This window comes from Barbus barbus (assembly GCF_936440315.1).
Source record: "Barbus barbus genome assembly, chromosome: 34".
NCBI classification, from domain to species: Eukaryota; Metazoa; Chordata; class Actinopteri; order Cypriniformes; family Cyprinidae; genus Barbus; species Barbus barbus.
Window position 1 is genome coordinate 9,304,153 of NC_136762.1, and position 20,263 is coordinate 9,324,415.

At 38.4% G+C, this 20,263-nt stretch overlaps 3 protein-coding genes across 5 annotated transcripts in view; 1 reads left to right on the plus strand and 2 right to left on the minus strand.

Moving 5' to 3' along the window:
* Positions 1 to 20,263, plus strand: part of LOC306854451 (neurofibromin-like) — a 79,763-nt gene that overhangs the window by 40,943 nt on the left and 18,557 nt on the right. For all 3 annotated transcript variants that reach the window (XM_079392443.1, XM_079392444.1, XM_079392445.1), the window contains 4 exons: positions 17,231 to 17,663; positions 18,437 to 18,777; positions 19,160 to 19,362; positions 19,960 to 20,153. In XM_079392443.1, the coding sequence (XP_079248569.1) occupies positions 17,231 to 17,663; positions 18,437 to 18,777; positions 19,160 to 19,362; positions 19,960 to 20,153 (1,171 nt within the window). The remainder of the gene's footprint in view (positions 1 to 17,230; positions 17,664 to 18,436; positions 18,778 to 19,159; positions 19,363 to 19,959; positions 20,154 to 20,263) is intronic.
* LOC306854011 (oligodendrocyte-myelin glycoprotein-like) lies at positions 2,427 to 5,474 on the minus strand. The gene is made up of 2 exons (XM_079391783.1): positions 5,110 to 5,474; positions 2,427 to 3,953 (listed from the first exon to the last, which is right to left on the minus strand). The coding sequence occupies exons 1-2, from the start codon at positions 5,121 to 5,123 to the stop codon at positions 2,774 to 2,776; spliced, it is 1,194 nt and encodes a 397-aa protein (XP_079247909.1). The 5' UTR covers positions 5,124 to 5,474; the 3' UTR covers positions 2,427 to 2,773.
* Positions 11,421 to 14,301, minus strand: LOC306854163 (uncharacterized protein). Its single transcript, XM_079391980.1, has 2 exons — positions 14,198 to 14,301; positions 11,421 to 13,846 (listed from the first exon to the last, which is right to left on the minus strand). Exons 1-2 carry the CDS (start codon positions 14,215 to 14,217, stop codon positions 12,286 to 12,288), a joined length of 1,581 nt encoding a protein of 526 aa, XP_079248106.1. The 5' UTR covers positions 14,218 to 14,301; the 3' UTR covers positions 11,421 to 12,285.

The window sequence follows — 20,263 nt, forward strand, 5'->3', positions numbered from 1 at the left end:
ATCTGTCCTGGAGCAGCCCATCACGGTCTCCATCATCTAACACCCTCGATTCAACTTGTCAGTTCATTAGTAGAGACATTAAACCCTGAAGTGAGTCAGAAAAGGTAGAGAGATTTGAGAGAAAATACGATGCGTGTCAGATCTGTGTCACATTTAGCAGCGGCAGCTCTTAAAAAAAATAGCGGACAAAAAAACCTGGTTTGTTTGATGTTTGTTAATAAAAAAAAAAATTAAAAAGAAAAAGGTGGAAATCAATAACTTTTATAGCTTTAAGGATTCATCTACATTAAATTTTTAATTCAAGAATTTAGTGTTTGATAACTTAAATTTTACTTTATATTTCTGCTGAAGGGCACAGGTAAATATGACATTAATTATAATGGGTTTATGTGAAGATTGTCTGATGTTAAAATTATACAATAATGTTGAATGGCTATAATCAATGCTCAAATATTAGGGGAATTTTTTTTATAGAGACATCAGTAGTATTGGTATCAGTGATACTAGCCTTCAGTCATAAAAAAGATGCAATTTAAACAAATATAAAAAATATACTGTCTTTGTTTATACAATTATTTGAAGATTGAATGTAAAATTATTGCAATATAAAAGTATTAAACTTTGTTAGGTGGCATTAATTGTGATTAGTTAAGAAAAATTGTGTGATTATTTTTATTTAATCGATTGACAGCACTAATTATTTTATTTTCAATACTTTTATATAAATAGTCATATTTACCGTTTGGATGATTGCTCTGCGTCCGTTCGATTCTCTAGGAGGATGCCCGTGTGAATGCTAGAGTAGTGTTATCTTTTATTTGAGTGTTACACATTTAAACCAACACCCTTACAAGAGGTGGAGCCACAAAGGTGTTTTTTTGTTGTTGTTTTTCTACCTCTTAAAAGGATAGTTCACCCAGAAAGGAAAGTTTTGTTGTTTACTAACTTTAATGTTATTCCAAATCTGTTGAACATAAAAAGATATTTTGAAGAACGTTGGTGTCCAAGCAACATTGGACCTCATTGTCTTTTATTGTATAGACAAAACAAAAATTTATTTCAAAATATCTTCCTTTGTGTTCAACATAGTCATAGAAGTTTGGAAAAGGGAGGGGTAAATTGTCACAATTTTCATTTAGGGCGAACTATCCCTGTAATTGATGCAACATACAGCACTGATGTCACACTTGACGTCTGTTAGACTTTTGTAGTAGGATATTAGGAAACATAAATCAAACATTTATTTCTTTTCTTCTTTTTTTAAGCAACCATGTGAATTTTACAACCAAAATTATTTTTAATGCAATTTTTTGTATATATTTACTGTACATATTTACATGACTTGATGGAACATGTAGTCTCTTACATTAGTTTGTTGGTTCATCATTTTAATTTCTATTTATTCAGGGAAATTTTTTTTAACTTTTTATAGTTCATTACATCTGCCATGAGGCTTTGAGTATGTTGGTCACTAATCTGGGCTATTTATGTCAAAGTGAATAATGATGAGAACAACCTTGCATATCAGGTAAATGATAGTACTCAGGTTTTTGAAAACCAATAAATAGTGTTCTGTTGTTCTTTAGTTGTTTATTGATTCTGTTAAAATACAAAGCTGTGGGCTAGTTTTTTACTTCTCTCTCATTATTGTTACTGCTTATTTGGTTAATAACATGAAGACATCAGTTTATGGAGTGGAGTCTGCTAAGTAGTCAGTGATCTTAATATGACAGATATTTGTAGACACATTGTTCAAAAGCAGCTTCGCAAAGAATGGTGCTTTATAATGCCCCTAGCGAGCAAGCCAGAGGAGATGGCAAGTAAAAGCCCATAAGATGTAAAGGTAGGTGAGGAAAAACCAATACTCAGCTGGGTAATCCCCTCTTCTTTTTACAGGCACATATTTCAACAAACTGCTGAGAAAACATTTAAACTGGTGTCACCAAGTACATCAAGGAAATGATTGATTTTTTTAAAGCAAGCTCTGCTGTATTTTCAAAGAGTGCTGGTGCTGACTGTTTTCTGTTCAGCACCAGCTTTGTGCTTTTTTTTGTAAGCAGAAGGAAACCCCTCTTTATGAAGAATTGGCATTCATTTGATCTATTTACTATCCTGTGAAAGAATGTAAAATGGCTGGCCGAGCTTGATGGCTTTCATATAGCACAGAGAGGCACAATGGGATTTGAGGATATCCGGGGGAACCAGAAGTTCCATTTAGTTTAAACCTCTCTTGGCGTGGACAGTCAGCTCTTGCTTTGCTGTGTTTAAGCAATTGGCATTTTCCAGTCTCGCTGCAGGGCCTGTTGGCTTTATGTAGTTGTAGTAAAACACCATGGATTTTCCAATTTTGTTCTCATTTCAGTAGTTAAAGGCAGCATGTCTGTACTCATAGAACACATCAGCTTTACACTTTAAGTGTTTTGTTTAATACATAATATAAACAATGAAATGCACAAATCTTTGTCAATACTCAAGCATTATACTGGAAAGAACATTCAGTTTTGCACATTAAGACACTGCTAATTGTAGTGTACTTGTACACGTCTAGATGTTGATATGTCTGCCATACAGTGCTCAGTCACATTATGTAGAAGGCGATACATTTATTGGAAGCAGGCAGAGATTGCATATTTTGAAAAATGTTCAAGAAGGTTGCCAGAACAATGTGAAAATGGAAACCTAAGAGGTAAGTCTCTTGTTTTGCATTCTTTGTGGATTTTTTTGTTTTCCAGACTCAAGGCAGCATGTCTAGTTCAAGAGATGTTATGCGGGATCACCAAGCACTGAGGATGACAACTGTACATAAAAGCCTCAAAATGGTGGTTTCAAAGCTGCATATGTGGATTTTATGGCTTGTGCTGCGAGCTCTGCCGGGAAGGACCTTCTTGGTGCTACGTGTTCGGATTGTTGTGCTTGACTGTGTGGACGGGCTATATGGAGCTGATGTGAGAAATCCCCCACCCACAATCAGTACCTGCTCGCCTGGCCCAGAGGTATTAACAACGCTTGGATATTGACCCACATTCAACTGGGCTGACTTGGACAGGTACCCAGATGTAACTACCTGCATTGGTGCTCGATGGCTAGGATGACGAGCATCGGCACCCAGCGGCGGCTCTGTGAATGCGGCTGAGTGCCAGGTTCTCCTAGTGGCCAGGTGGGCTTCTCCACATGTGGGCCTTGTGTAGCAGGGACAGCCCAAGATCTTTGCATGGGTCTGTTGCATCCAGGTCAGCAGATGGTTTATATTTTCCTCATCCTCACAAGCCCAAGGGTTGTCTCCAAGTGTGAGGAGCTGCAGTCCATCCAGTTGACTGAAGACACCATCGCTCAACGAGGTAAAACGATTAGCATGCAGGTAGAATCTCGTCAGTTTGGGAAGGCGATCCAGTGAGCCAGGCAAGATCTGCAGCAAGTAGTTGTGAGAGAGGTCCACCATCTCCAAATTGTAGGGCATGTTTGTTGGGAGAGTCCAGAATTTGTTGTGACTAAGGTTGAGAGACAGGAGATTGGACAACGTGTTGTTAATTAAGACCACTCGTTCCAGCAAGTTGTGTGACAAGTCCAATTTCTGAAGGTTCCAGTGGTAGGCCGTATCGTTCTTCTCCAATTGATGGATGTAGTTTCCAGAGGCACATATATCCCAAAGTGCTCTTGGCAGACCAACAGGAAGGTGGTGCAGATGGTTGTATGATATGTCCAGAGTTCTTAAGTGGTCAAAATGGTTGAGGAGTCCATCGAGATCTTGGAGTCGGTTATGTGACAAGTTAAGGAAATGAATGTTGTGCTGCAAGCTGTCAGGAAGTATAGCCAACCCTCGTGCAGAGCAGTCCACCGCTCTATGGCCTCTGCTACAGGTGCACATTGGAGGGCAAATGGCCAGCACACGTGCCCCGAACAGAAGGAGAAGCAACAGGTTAGTCGGCATGGAGGCCGGTGTGGTGTGGGCTGTCCTGTAAAAAGGAAAACTTGTTACAAACTTGTTCTTTAGGTTTTGCTTTTATTCAAAGTAAATTAATTGGCATCAAAGCTAACAATTAGATTAGTGGAAAAGGTTGGTCTCCCAGTAGGAGTTGAGACTCATCTACTAAAGACTAAAAAACAAGTCGGTTCATCTTCCAGCAATTTAAATGTGACTATCATTTACCATTTTGCAGTGTACGCCTACTAAGTATTGTTCTGATGTTTCTGTCAACCATATTCTCATTTGTTCTTTACAGACCAAATCAACTTCAGTTTTTAAGAATGAGAACCTCAGTATCCTCAATGCTTTATATCACGGTGCTATAAAGGTTCTCGGGAGATGTAGCAATCATTTGAACTCTTTAGGAGAAAGACCACCCCTACTTTTGGATGACATACCCATTACACCTTATTTTTTGGGAATTAAGCAGCACTTTTCAAAGGCTCATGGCTTAATGTTATTCACCTGGTATAACGCATCAACAAAGTACGGACATGATGCCATTTTCATTTATTGAACTTTTTCTGTCCATTGCACTGTTAACCACAGGTCTCACTGTTACCACCCATACAGAGCCACTCAGTTCTCTCTCTCAGTGGGCCTGTGCTAATAGCTTGAGCCTCTTCCAGGAGCAACCCTGCCATGCTGCAGCACTGATATGTTAGCATTTAGCCTTGCTAGCAGTGGCTACATCCTGAACCCCCACCCCCTCATTTGTGGGGCATTTGGGGATAGCGTTGCACAGTACCGCTATGCATGTGCACATCACGCCATGCTAGGTTTTGGGAAGTTACATGTATTCTGGGTTGCTACGTCAGTATGTAGGAAATATTGAACATGACATTAAAGCCTGAATCATTAATTAACTTCAGTAAGTCCATCTCAAGTTCTATGTTTGCCAGTAGTCTAATAACCTAATGTTACCATTAGAAAAAAAAAAGTGTGTGCACATGCCAGAAATTTCTGTGGGGGAAAGTATCTTGTGCTCTGGTGGAGGTGTCCCTGTTTTTAAAATAAAAATGCTCTACTGCAGACTCACTCTGACCTAACATCTCTCTGCATTTTGTGGTTGAGCATATTTGGTAAGCCTAGCTGTGAGAGTTTAAACGCTCCTAATTCTTGTCTGAATGTCATATATTGCTTACCTGATCCCTTCCATTACTTTGTGAACATGTCGTTGTCCGTTCTGACCCCTCTTTCCTGTTCCCCCTTTTTCTAGAGCAGCAGAAGATGATTTTGATTTGCTTGGTGTCTTGTATGTTTTCCCAGTCTTGTATGACAGCAGGGTCCACGTTTCGTCTTCACTGTCTCTTTCGCTCTTGCTCCCCCTCTTCTACCCACCCCCTCCTTTTCCTCTCATTGGCAGCCGAGAATTACTTTGGTTTAGAGTCTCTCTTAGCCGTTTCCCTGCCTTTCCGTTCTTCCAGGCATGGTCATGCAGAGCGTTTGCACCCCTGGATAGCCTCCGCTGCTGCTGGCTGCCCACTTGATTCAGGGATGTCTGATGTGTGAGAGGAGGTAGAGAGAGAAAGGAGGGAGATGAAGCATCATCGAATGGTGGGGAGGTGGCAAATTGCAGCACAGAGTCGACCCATACTGCTGCTGATGAGGTGGGGGGGGGGGCATGCTGACTTCAGTGTTTTATATTCCAGATCTGCACATGCTACCAAATCATCTCCCTGATTTTTCTCTCTCAATCGCTCTCACACTTTTTTATTCTCCTGTAACATGTCATGGTCCGTGTACATGCCATTTTTAGAAATCCCATTACTCACACAGCCTGATGCTTTGATAGATGAACCCACGATCCATTGCGACTGTACCGTTAGGTGCTGAATTAATCTGTGTGTGATGCAGCTAAATGCAGAAGACAGGGCGACGTGGTTTAATGTGCCTCTACGGCCATGTCCTCATTTAAGGGAAAGCTGTTTTTGTTGATGCACTCTTTAATTTCATTCTTGAGGATTTTAGTATTTGTCTTTGAATAAATTCTCAGATTCATTTCATTCATCTTGTTGATGGTATGCCCTTTAGTTTTTTAGTTTAGAGTATATTGTATGAACTCCACTCTGTTTGGCTGGATGTATTAGTGTTTAAAGTCTTTATATCTATGTAGCTATATATCTATAGTTATAAATATGGGATGGTCTGGTTTACAGTGGTCTGTCATGCTCCATTTGGCTCCCACCTGTTTCCCCCTAGTGTTCTAACAGTGCAGTTGCACATTTTAAGAGCACCAATGAAGTGTGAATGTAGCCGTGAGGCAAAGCAGCATAGCAACACCAATCAAATGTGTGAATGCCTGCATAGCAGCACAGTGAAGTTTTGTGAGGGTTTGAGCTATTGAATCATAAAACCTGCAGCAGTAAATAATACCAATAAGAACTGAATGCTGTCAGAAAATTAAAACCTTATAACGTAACAAAAAAGTCCTATAGCTTTACCATGGTGTAGTGTCTCTATTGGATAAAAATAAAAAAAAATAGTTGTTGTTGGCATCCCGCAAACTAGTTGTTTAAAGGTAATGGCTCAAGTAACCACTGAACTCTGGCTGAATACCAACAGATGAAGTGACTTTTCTTGAAACTAAATCAAAAGGCAGAAAATAGTCTTATGGTCTGTTTCCCAATTTGACTCCGCTATGACATTTCCTCTCTCACTTCTGCTGCTGGTGGTGCACAGGCCCTGCATTCATCACTCTGCAGAAGACACACAGTAGGGTACAACGGGGCTAAAGGAAAAATGTGCTATTCACTGCACCTAAAAAGTATAATTGCAGAAAATATATATATCTATATATATAAAATAAATCATTCAAGTTGTTTTTGTTTAAAAATCTTATAAATGTATGAGGTGGCAAGGGAGACCTTTTACGGGTATTTAAAAAAAAATAATGTCTAAGTTAATACTTGTTCAATACAATCACATTAGCAAAGTTTGTACTGTTTTCTGCTTATTTTGAAAAATAAAAATTAATTTTTGGTCAATAAATATACTGTCATTTAAATGTGTTAAAATCAAAAAAATATATTTTAAAATATAGAAACAAAATAATTTTAATAAGTAAAGATTCTGAAAGTATTGAAGGATATCCAATAATAATTGAATATATATTTACAGTAACAACAAAGGATATGTTATTGTATGATATGATTAATATCATGCTTTTAAATATAGTTTCATTCTAAACATGGTGATTATCTCTAATATGGACACCCAACATAATATATGATATTTACCATCTGAATCTAACCATGTCATTTCAACAAATGGAAAAGTCAGCGATCTGTTAATTATGTTAATTACTGTGCGCCTTTAGCCCCAACAGTAGCAAGTAGAGCTCGCTGCAGCCTGCGGTGGACATCCAACCCCGCCCACATCCAAGTGTGACATCACAAGTCACGCTCATACCAATACAGTCACGCCCACGTCAAAGCGTTACGTCATAAACCACGCCCTATCATATACGTCACCTCTTGTGATTCCCGTACAGGGGAAACCCAGAAGTAACATCGTTGAAGCAATTTACAGCCGTTTCAGGGATCTAAATAAAATTATATGTTGCCTTTCGTTTTACTAATACACGTTTTCTTATTTCTTTAAAGGATGTCTAGGCTAAAATGGCACAACTTAAATCTAATATATTTAATATGTCTCATGTACAGAGCTGATTTCTCATCACAACCGCCTGTAAAACACTTGCATTAGTTGATTAAATTAGGCTAATTGTAATAAAAAACCTCTACACCTTACCTAATTCAACCTTATTGTAATGAGATAAATTCTCATTTATTACTATTGATTTTAAACTACCTAAGACACCTTTTAGATTTATCAAATTTAAAGGGTTCAATTAGATTGTTATTGTTAAAGTCACAACATATTGCTATAATTTATATTTGTCATTTAATTTTCTAAAGATGTGTTGTTCCACTTATCATCAATTGTTAACATTTGAATGATAGGATTGACAGTTCTCCATATTCAGTAGTCTGCACATACATATGCTAAATAGAGATTGCTTGCTTTGACAGATTATAACAAGTAACATGGCGTTGACATTCAGGCCTTGTTCATCAACAAAACTTCATATGAAGTGTGTCCAGGTCCTCCATATATTTAAAGATGAATAAACAGACATCCCTTGCTTCATTTGGTATTTTTATATTTATTATTTTACAAAAATAATTACAATTTCTTTTTACAAAAAATATATGTTCTATAAGAGAGATTTCAATTTAAATTTATTTATAGAGCACCACTAAACACAACTGCTGTTGACCAGTGTGCTGTACAAAAAAAGTAACCACAAACAGAATTTAAAACAAAGACAGTTCACACATAAAACTGCAAGACATAGGGCAGAGCAGACGCAAATCACGAATAATAAGCTCAAATAAAAACGTTTTTAACCTGGATTTAAAAATTGATATTGTAGGGGCGGTTCTGATTTCTGTAGGAAGACTATTCCAAAGTAAACGGAGCAGCTACTGCGAATGCTCGATCACCCCTAGACTTGAGTCTGGTTCTAGGAACCACTAAGAGCCTTAAATATAGATATGTTCCAACTATCATAAATGAACAGCTGAACGATCAGATAAACGGTTCTTAAAATGCAGTATACATACATACTAAGCTACATAGAGAGATTCCTTGTCTTGTTAGATTATTCACAGAAACATGAAATGGACTTTCAAGCCTTGTTCAGCAAGACAATTTGATATGAATGTGTCCAGCTCCTCCGGATACTCAAACAATCAGAATATTGCATTGTACAGATGTGCTATATACAAATTATGCAAGGGAATGTGGGTAGATGTATGATATATTAAATCAAAAACACATGTATAATAAACATAAGTATGGATAGTTTGATATTGCACATGTTTTATTGCACAGTGGGGAGAACATTTAACTGTTTGTGAGGTAGATTGCCTGAGGGAAGAAACTGTTCCTGTGTCTGGTCGTTCTGGTGCTCAGAGCTCTGTAGCGTCGACCAGACGGTAACAGTTCAAAGAGGGAGTGTGCTGGATGTGAGGGGTCCAGGGTGATTTTACCAGCCCTTTTGCTCACTCTGGATGAGTACAGTTCTTGGAGAGTGGGGAGGGTTGTACCAATGCAGCCCGGACTACCCTCTGTAGTCTTCTGAGGTCAGATTTGGTAGCTGAGCTGAACCAGACAGTTATAGAAGTGCAGAGGACGGATTCAATGATGGCAGAGTAGAACTGTTTCACCAGCTCCTGTGGCAGGTTGAACTTCCTCAGCTGGCAAAGGAAGTACAACCTCTGCTGGGCCTTTTTAGCAATGGAGTCAATGTGTTTGTCCCACTTCAGGTCCCGAGAGATTAATAAAAAGACATCTCTTGCTTCATCTGATTCGACCCCAGGTAGTCTTTGATGGCGTTTTGTTGATTTTTACTGTCTATCTGGAGTAAGTCAGGCCCTTTCACCTCCCCACAGAATAACTCACGGTGACTCTGTATCCAGCACAACACTGGGCCAATGTCTCTTACAAACTTCCACTTTATGTCCTCTTGGCACTCCTGTTAAAAATACAGAATGCGTGTGTGTTGGTCCACTAATTATTTGTCATACTAAATGGCATTTACCTCCATCTTGCATACAAGAATACTGCAGCAGGAACCCCTCATCCCAGCAGAACTGCTCGGCATCAGGCTAGGACCAAAAATGTGTAGAATGCTGTGAAACACGACAAACAAAGATTGGCAATAATTATGTAATCTTTCCATTAATATAGAATAATAATGTAATCTTTTCAATAATATAGAATAGTGTGCAAATAGATAATTTGTCACAAACACAGATTTATCCAGCAATTCATAGTGAAATGATGTGGTTGCTCAACCAAGTTACTTTGCAAGGGTACTGTGATCAGTGTATATCATTAAAAATATCATATGTATGTGAGTGAGTTTTTGTGTGTCTGTGTGTGTGTGTGTGGGGTGGTAAGTACATATGTGTGAGTCGGTGAGATGAGTGTTATAAAAAAAATTGCACATTCAGTCAACATTCATTATATGTTGTAAGAATCAGTGCACTAATATATAATGCACTGATTTTTTATGACATATAATGAACTCTAACTGAATGTGCAATTTTTTTATAACCTCCTTTTTTTTAAATAATAGCTACATAACACTCTTACCTACTCATATACACACTCTATCCCTCTCACATATGTATTTACCTCTCCGTACACACACATTTTTAATGACACTGATCACAGAACACTTGCACAGTATCTTGGTTGAGGATAACACACACACATACACAAACAAACATGCATAAATATTTGTGTTACTGATATCTATAATAACGTGCCTGTGTACAGTTCAAAACACATAAGCATGCTGAACTGTTGTTTACACATGCACACAAACGATGCACACCTTCAAGTTGTCAACTTCGTAAAGACCAAAGATGTTTTTGTTGTTTTTACTTACCAACACGGCAAACTTCTTCTTTTTAGCAGTTTGCAAACAATTAGACTTATCTTCTTATCGATGCGGTTTCCTGTTTCAAAATAAGAAGAATGTGACGTAATTGGACACAGGCGTGGCTTGTGACGTCACGCTTGGATGTGGGCGGGATTGGATGTCCACCGCAGGCTGCAGCGAGATGCTCCTCAACAGCAGTGGCGCTTTTTACCCCACATACCATACTTTTACATATTCTTTCGTTATTTAAAAACTGTTGCTTTAATTATCTTAAACAAAACTGAAAATCATAAAGAAGACCTTTGTCTCAAAATATATGCATTAAATTTTAGCGATTTTCATTTGCTACTTAAATCTACAACATTTTAAAAAAATGTAAAATATTAGATCAAGCAAGCACAGAATCAACTTTGCACTGCTGCATGCAATCGCGTCAAAGATCAGATAAATATACACGTGCATCCTGAAAAATGAATGTTTTGGAAAGTGCTAAGCCTTGTTTTTGTGTCTAGTGGTTTAGAAAATAATATCAAAGGCACCTTTTACCCCGGGGTGCCTTTAGCCCCATTGTACCCTATACTACTTGTACTAACTTCATACCTTTCTCAATAGTAGTACTTCAGGTGTGCTGATCCCTAGGCACAGAGTGTGTTAGTGTTGGAAACCGAGAACCGGTTGTGGAATGATTTTCATGATGTTCAGTTAAAGGTTCTTGAATCGCTTCATTTTTCTTCTGTAAGTCTGGAAGTGTTTAGACAGCATCTATCCACTGAATCATCATCCAGTGCGTATTACTGGTCCTAGAAATATATCTAATTTTTTTTTAATTTATGGAAATATTCATATGATTAATTAGCATCAGAGATTAGATGAAATGTTGATGAACCCCTAAAAATCCAAAGGTGCTTATAAGCAAAAATATTAGCATACAGTCCTGCAACTAACATTTAACCTTTTTGTTTTACAGCTGAAGGAAAGAAGGACACAAGACCGTGTTGTTGCAACACTTTGTATTTTTAGAGTGAGCTGCAATTGGGTCTGTTTATCTGACAGTTCCTCTCAGTTTGAAGCCCAGACATGCTCCCAGTAGCTATAGCAATGCAGTAATTCATTCACAAACTGGGTATTAAGGCTACAATTCCCTCTTTCTCATACAAACACTTAAGCGCATAAGAACAAAGACTGGACATGCTGAGGATTTTATGCCTGAGCAAGCCATACATTAGCTTTTAGCTGTTAAAGTATTAAAATTGACATTTTAAAGACCTAAATTAAATCAGAATTGGAGTTTTGTAGCTTTTAGTTCTTAGCAGCTATATGCTGGTGTACTTACACTAACCTTTAGCAGATATACAGATTTAAAATTGACATGCTCTCTCTTCTGGGAAAATCGACCAAGAACTGCAGTGTCTAAACCTGTTGGAGGGCCACTGTCCTGTAAAATTTAACTCCAACCCTATTTAAACACATCTGAAGCAGTTGAACAAGATCTTCAGACTCACTAGAAACTTCCAGGCAAGTGTGTTAGAACTGGTTGGAGCTAAATTCTGCTGGATATTGGTCCTCCAGGAGCAGGATTGGACACCCCTGACCAAGAATATGGATGACTCATCATGGACTACACAGCTTTTTGTCCAGTCAGATTCTCTTGAGATTAAGATGCCATTGATTGGCAAGTAGCATATCATGATTACCGATTGTGACATAATTAAAGCCTATTGGCTAATAAAAAAACACAACCTCTTCAATATGTTCTGAACTTTTGGTTTTGATACATCAAGGTGGCAAGCAATCGTGTTTACATAATTTTTTGATTTTTAGAAAGAAAATATGAGTCTGTTGGTTTGCAGATAGTCACATGAGATTAGGGCAGTGGTGGAGCTGGTGGAATAATCCCATCATCTGATGTTTGCAAAGGAGCTGCTTCTTCTGAAAGGGAATCAAGATCTATAGACACTAAAGGTGGAGGAGGTTTAATTACGGTCTCCGGGCCAGAAGACATAGATGCAGTGAGGTCATCAGTCTGCTTTGATTCTTTGCTCTCCGTCACAGTTTCTTGTTCACTTCCTGATGCAGGTGTTTTGGTATCTGAAGAGTCCACAGATTCTTGACCTTCCTGGATTTTGTTTTCTTCTGTCTCACTTGAGTCTTGAGCAGCTGTCGGGTTCCCATTGGGGGCTTGGACCTCATCTGGATTTTCTCTACCAAACGTGCTTCCATGCAGGATGTCCCCCATGAGAACTTCCTCACTTGTGTTCCTCCCGAATGTCAGGTGTTTTGAGAGCCGTTGGGAGAGGTATCTGGAAACGGACATCTGGTTGAAGCCTTGTCTATTGATGGCCTCTGATTCCTCCATATTTGGCAGGTTTGGTTGAACATCGACATCCAGAAATGGTGAGGGTCCGGCCCACTCAGGATTTTCTAGCTGCTTTCTTTGCATTTTGCGTTTCCTAACCAAGATAAAGATTATGGCTATCAACATCAAGACAAACGTGGTGCCGATCACAGCCGCCACAGCAGGACCTGGGTTCGCTTGCTGCTTGTCTTTTGATGGTGGACTTAGCTTTTTGGTGGTCCACATCTTCGTTGCCTTAGTTATTGATGAAGTCTCAAGCTCAGGTCCTTTAGTGCGTGTCCCCTTGTCTGTGACTTCTTTCCCCTCTGTGGTTTTTACACCATTGGTGCTTAGAGTCCCTTTGAAATCTGCCACAGTTGCTATTGCAGAAGTGTGGGCATGAGTCATTGGGGTTGGTTGGTCTGAAGTCTCCATTGTGGGCTGGGCTGTTGGAAGGTCTTTATTTGTGCTGGTTTCGTTGCTATCCATGACTGTTTTATTTGCTTCTGCATCATAGAGCGCAGTGAAATCGGAAGTAGGTGTTTCCTGAGTGGCTTTCTGTGTCTCAGAAAATCCACTGCTTGTCTTTTCCTCTAGCGAAACATCTGCCCTTGTGGCATTGGATGGTTTAGTAAAGACATTAAATTCTGTAGCATTCTCTGTCTGCAAAAGAGATATAGTATGTGGTCTGCGGGAACTTTCTGTTGGTTTTTGTAGTTCCTTTTGTTGAGCTACCTCATCCTGCAATTGCGTTTCAGGGTGTGTCGATGTAGTAGTTAAGTTTTGTTTGCCATAATGTACATTCCTCCTTGTCCTTGATGTCTCATCTTCACCATTGGCTGTCCTCAGCCTGATCTCTTGCTGCTCAGAGTGACTTGTAAGTTGTCGCGTCTGAACGCTTCTTGAAAGTGAAACCACGTTTTCTGTTCCAGAATCAGTAGTGTAGTCCCTCTGCCGTGATGCATTTTCTGCTGTGTTTGTTCCCGCAATATTCTTATTTCTGGTTGTTAAATGGCTATTTAGACTCCATGGTAGAGAGAAGAGGAAGACAAGTGTGCACAGAGTAGTCCTCATGGTGTCCTTAGAGAACCTTGCCAAAAAGAGACATTTTTGCACATAAGACTCAACAGACCATTTTATATCCCTGAAATTCTTATAGGCCACATGCAGCATGCTCAGATGAAAACTTTTGTTTATCTTTTACGTTATACTTACGCAGACTAACAATGAAAAAAAAAAAGTAGGTTTTTATCAATTTTTTTACGGTCACTATTGGACAACTTCCAACACACTGCTTTCTACTCATTTTTTTTTTTTTTTTTTTTTGTAGTGCCATGTAGTTACTTTAAATGTTAAAAACAAATGCACTTAAGTTTTAATGTGCAGTATCGAGTAACAATTATTGGTTTATGCTAGACAAAACAGCAGAATATTTACTTACCCAGGCATCCTCTGAAGCATTTGTTAAAAACTGAAGTACATAGAGATGAATACGGAACCGTCACTTCACTTGACAGGAAATGAAGCTGTGAAATGGCTGCATTCGTTTTTTTTGTTAATAGCAGTTTTTTTTTTCTGAGGAAAGAATCTGTGGTAACAGATTATGAAAAATACACATTTTTAAAGTATATTTTAAAGCATTGATGTAATTTGTTTTTGAAAAGAACAGTTATTAATTATCTTCAAATGTATCAATAAGAGTCAGAATTCTTTGTAGAGCAGAAGCCATCTAAAGGGAAATGATCTCATGTCTCTCTTTTTTGTAATCTTGGAAAGTTCCTTTCACTCAACAACCACCAATAACAACTTACAAATCTGGCAACTACGTTAACAGTAGCATTACAACACTCAGAAAATATCAAAATCTGATTCTAAATAATAAACAACAAGCATTTTTGTCATTAGAATTTCATTTTATTTCAAATTGAGATGTCAGTGTTCTGAGATAGAAAACTTGCTCATTGTTATAGGATTTTTAAGGCTGTGTGGTATTGCTTTACCCATTTTAAAGCTGAAGTGTGTGATTTTCTTTTGTCCCTGCTTAATATTTGGAGTCAAATATAAATAAGCCATTCGTAGAATGTTCCATCTAAACTGTTTGACCGACTAATGGAAAATGCGTGTTCATTATTTTTGCAATGCAGTTTGCTGGCTGTAGTGGAAATTACAGTAGCGTTCATCTATTTCGCTTCCATCTACACCGAGTGAATGTGCTCTTCGATTTCTGGGTATATGCTGTTGCTTGCCATATTAAAAAAATAGCCAAAATGTGAGACCATACTGATGTTAAATACCAATTTCACAAAATATACAATCATACACAGAAATTACATTTTCTTATTGTCTTTGTCATCCTCACTAAACAGATCTCCATTTTTGATTGAGATGAGAAATCTGCATTGGCCTCATCTGTGAAAGGTCAAATTTTTCTATTAACAGACTATTTGACCCATTTAATATTACAAGAAATTTATTTTTAACAGCATGAGCATAAATTGTAGTTAGTTAAACAATTCTGAAAAACCCTGTAAGGCCACTTGAAACTGGGCACGTTTGTTAGCTTACTTTTTTACTGCAGTAGATGTTGTTGAAGACATTTTAAAAAAGGCAAAAAAGAGAAGTAAAATGCCTGACATCAGAGCCCAGCATACAAAAAAAGCTCTTATACTTTATACCATCAGAGGCATATTCTCCAAAGTTATGGGATCTATACAGGAATCCCTGGAGGTTGAGCTCTGCATGGCTGTCGGGATGCTTTCTGAATCACCAGCTGCGTTAGAAGTGGTGATGTATTGGCTCGGCCCTGCTGCGCCATCATGGATCTCTTCCTCCTCGCCATCTGTCTTTACCTCCTCCAGTAGAACGCTGGTTTCGCATGGACCCACAATGCCGCCCTCTCTTCTCTCAGTACCCCAGTAGCCCGTTCCACTCACCAGGTCTGCATTGCTTCGGGATGGACGAGGGGCCCGGTGATGACGTTTCAGGCTTGAGATGGTGCATGCCAACACTATGGTGGAGGTTAGAAGAATCAGGATGATGCCGCCAGCAGTTGCTGTTGCTATAAACGCTAGCTGGGCATCAATAAAACAGCTGATCTCGGCGGCACCAGTTGCAGGCAAACTAGTCGTTGCAAAAGAAATGTTGAGGACCTCGTACTCTTCCATGTTGGTGGTGTACATCAACTCGTTTGTGGTCTGCATTGTCATTGAGTTTTGAAATCTGTGTAACAAACAAGTGCCGTCAGCAGGTCATGTTCTTTTGAATATTCTGTAGTAGTTCATTTAGCTTTTCAGTACACATTACACTGTCTTAACCAAGCATGATGCAAAAAGTTTCCAGTAGCAATCAATTTGTCTGTTCAAACTTAATGTGAAAAGCTTGGCTAATGGAAAAAAACACATTTATGTACACTACCATTCAAAAGTTTGTGGTCAGTAAGATTGTTTTAAGAAGTTGATGCTTTTATTCAGCAAGGATGCCTTAAATTGGTTGCGAGTGACAGTAAAGACATTTCTATTTCTAGTTCTGTTTCAAATAAAATGCCTTACTAAAGAATCCTGAATCACATTGAATCATGTTTCCACTAACATTAAGCAGCACAACTGTTTTCAACATTCAAAATAATAAGAAATGTTTCTTGAGCATCAAATCGGCATATTACAATGATTCCTGAAGGATTGTGTGACTGAAAATTTACATGAAAAATTATAATTCGATTTTAGCTGCTTTACTACAGTATACGATTTCCTGTATTTTTAAATGCAGTTTTGGTGAGCATAAGAGACTTTATTCAAAAACACAAAAAATTCTTACCAAACCCAATCTTCGGAACGGTAGTGTACATAATTTAACATGAATCGCTATGATTTTAATTTGTATATTGATTCTAAAATGCACCAAATCTATTGTTAAATTAGGTTTTAAAACTCTTTAGCCACTCTAACTGTATAATAAAAACATTAACAAAGACAGAGTAGTTTGTTTTTCTCACTTCTTTTTTCCAAACTCTCAATTACACATTAGCACATGTACTTACTAAAGTAGATATAAAGCCTTTCCTAGGGACTTATCCGGAGAGGGAGAGCTGGTAGATGAACAACGACCTGAAGCAATGAGCCTTGATATATTGAGATACTGTACACAATCACTTCTTGTCCCCCACGCTTGTTGATATTTAGGTGTTCTTCAGTTGAGATGCTCTTGACCTGTGGTTACAACAGTAGAAAGCAGGGCTATGTTTGTTAAACAGGTTTCCATTCTGTGTAAGCTGTCATAGGTTTGCTATTTAAGGGAATTGGTACAGACCGCTCATGTTTGAAGTGTTTGAAATGACTTATGCATTTTTGTTTTTGCCATATTTATACGTTTTTACACATTATTCACAAAATACACCTCTCAGAGATGTACGGTACATTGCCTTTAGAAGCAAAAACACATTGAAATTCAAGATAGTGTTGTTGTTTCTTCTCTTTAGGTTCAAAACCGGACAAATCAATGGCGATCTTCTGATCTACCACGTCCTTCTGACACTCAAACCGTACTACGCCAAGCACTACGAGATCGTAGTAGACCTCACCCATGTGGGCCCCAGTAACCGTTTTAAGACTGACTTCTTATCCAAGTGGTTTGTGGTCTTTCCAAACTTTGCCTACGAGAATGTGGCTGCCGTGTACATCTACAACTGCAACACCTGGGTACGAGAGTACACCAAATACCACGAGCGACTACTGACTGGCCTCAAGGGGAGCAAGAAGCTGCTGTTTATCGACTCGCCTGCACGTCTAGCTGAACACATTGAACCCGAGCAGCAGAAGCTGCCTGCAGCTACCTTGGCACTGGAAGAGGACCTCAAAGTGTTCCACAATGCCCTGAAACTGGCGCACAAGGACACAAAGGTGTCGATCAAGGTGAGAGCTTATGGATATTTGTAAAACTCAATCCAAGTGTTATTTTGGGGGGGGTATTTTAGGTACCAATATTGGCTACGTTAATAAGTTTCTTAACTTACCCCATATTAAAGCCTATAAGAATTTATGTTATGGATGGTAACTGATAAATGGCTAATATTTGTTCTATACTTTTCAAAATAAATTTCTATAATAAATGAAAGGAATAATATAGAGCCCTGCACATGACATGCAGACAAAAATATAATTATCATGGCCAAGAATTAAGAATTTATTACCACAAATGAAATTTTATCAATTCAATCCCTCGTTTTAGTTAAATAGTGGTGACAAATTAGAAATTCATTACCATGTTTTATTAATTTATGGCAAGGTTGTACTAATTTTTTCCCTAATTTTGATTTAATTAAATTGTGAACAAATTAAGTCTTAATGGGAACAAATTCTTAATTTGTTTTTACGATAGACACACACATTTCTTATAATTTTTTCTACATGTCATGTGCGAAGCTCTGTAAAATAATGTAATAAAAAAATTATACATAAAAAAAATAAATACATTTGAAAATAATTTGCTTTCAATGCTACAAATGAATTTAAGCATCACAATATTGTATTGTACAATATAAAAATGGATATTCATTTTGAGATTTTTAGAATATTTAAGTGTTATTAAATTATTAGTGTTTTTAAATAGTAACTTGTATGGTACTATCAACCCAAAATGTAAATCCCAGAGTTTTACACTTCTTTTTTTGGCCCATTCTACCTAGGTGGGATCAACAGCTGTTCAGGTGACCTCGGCCGAGCGAACACGTGTCCTGGGGCAGCCTGTTTTTCTGAACGACATATACTATGCTTCAGAGATCGAGGAGATATGCCTGGTGGATGAGAACCAGTTCACACTGACCATCGCTAACCAGGGCACCCCTCTCACGTTCATGCACCAGGAGTGCGAAGCCATCGTTCAGTCCATCATCCACATCCGCACACGCTGGGAGCTCTCTCAACCAGACTCCATTCCTCAGCACACCAAGATCAGGCCTAAAGATGTTCCTGGCACCCTGCTCAACATCGCCCTCCTCAACCTGGGAAGCTCTGACCCCAGTCTGAGGTGAGAATCAGTTCACTTTGCCTGGCATCTTGGGAGATTGAGATTTAGGCCATGCTCAGGCTGTTTTTCAGCCTAACAACTTGATAGTTTTGGGTGAATGGTCCAATGCGTCCCGCTGTTGTTGTTCTGACAATGAGCCTTTTATCTGCAGGCTTCTGTCTTTGTTTTGGTGAACTGATTAGAAATGCTAATACTGCTCCTTTGTGTCTTTAGTTCAACTGAGGCGGCACTTGAGCTTGCCGCCCCACAATTAGAACCAGACAGAACCTATAATGTAAAAATGAAATACCACTTCAATTTCTGCAAATATGGAAACAAACTTATTAAAGTAAATGAGTGCTTCTGAAAATGATTTGCTCTTAACTAAAGACTCCTTCTACAGGTCAGCTGCATACAATCTCCTTTGTGCCTTAACCTGCACCTTCAACCTGAAGATTGAAGGCCAACTCCTGGAAACATCTGGCTTGTGCATCCCAGCCAACAACACCCTTTTTATTGTGTCCATTAGCAAAACGCTAGCAGCTAACGAACCCCACCTCACTCTGGAGTTCCTGGAAGAGTGCATCTCCGGCTTCAGCAAGTCAAGTCAGTGTCACATACAAACAAAGTCTCATCATTTTGCACATATGTGCTATTGTTAGAAAGTTTGGTGTTAGTAAAATTGTCTTATTTTAGAAGAAATTGATGCTATTATTCAACAAGAATGCATTAAGTTGATTTAAAGTGACTTTTATAAAACTTTTAGGAATCCTGAAAAGTATCGCCGTTTTCACAAAAATATTAAACAGCACAACTTTTTGATAATAATAAGAAATGTTTCTTTAGCAGCAAACCAGCATAATAGAATGATTTCTGAAAGATCATACTGGAGTAGTGGCTGTTGAAAATTCAGCTTTTCCATCACAGGAATAAATTACATTTTAAAATGTCAAACTACAATTTTTATTTAATATTTCACAATATTACCGTTTTTTTTTGGGGGGGGGGGGGGGGGGGGGGTTACTGTGTTTTTTATCAAATAAATGCAGCCTTGATGAGCATAAGAGACTTCTTTCAAAAACAGTAAAAAAAAAAATCTTACTGATCCCAAAACATTTAATTTTTTTTCTAACAGTCATTGCAAAGCACTTTTTTGTGTCATTTGTTACAAAAATGTTGTTTCTCTCCTTTTGGGTGCTTTAGGTATTGAGCTGAAGCATCTGTGTCTGGAGTATATGACTCCTTGGCTACGTAATTTGGTGCGCTTTTGTAAACATAATGACGATGCCAAACGGCAGCGTGTAACAGCTATCCTGGACAAACTCATTACTATGACCATCAATGAAAAGCAGATGTACCCCTCCATACAGGCGAAGATATGGGGCAGCTTGGGTCAGGTAAGCCCTTCAAACAATTGTAAAGTTTCCCCCGGTTTTATTGAAAGAATTCGATTGTGAGAGCTTATTCCATCCAAAAAGTTTCAAACATGCATTACAATGACAAATGC

What these genes read in the sequence shown, in the direction of transcription:
- LOC306854163 (XM_079391980.1), bottom strand. Translation starts at nt 14,217, where the DNA reads ATGCTTCAGAGGATGCCTGG. An exon ending in ATGCTTCAGAGGATGCCTGG is followed by an intron (nt 13,847 to 14,197) that starts GTAAGTAAATAT and finishes CTTTTTGGCAAG; the next exon opens with GTTCTCTAAGGACACCATGA.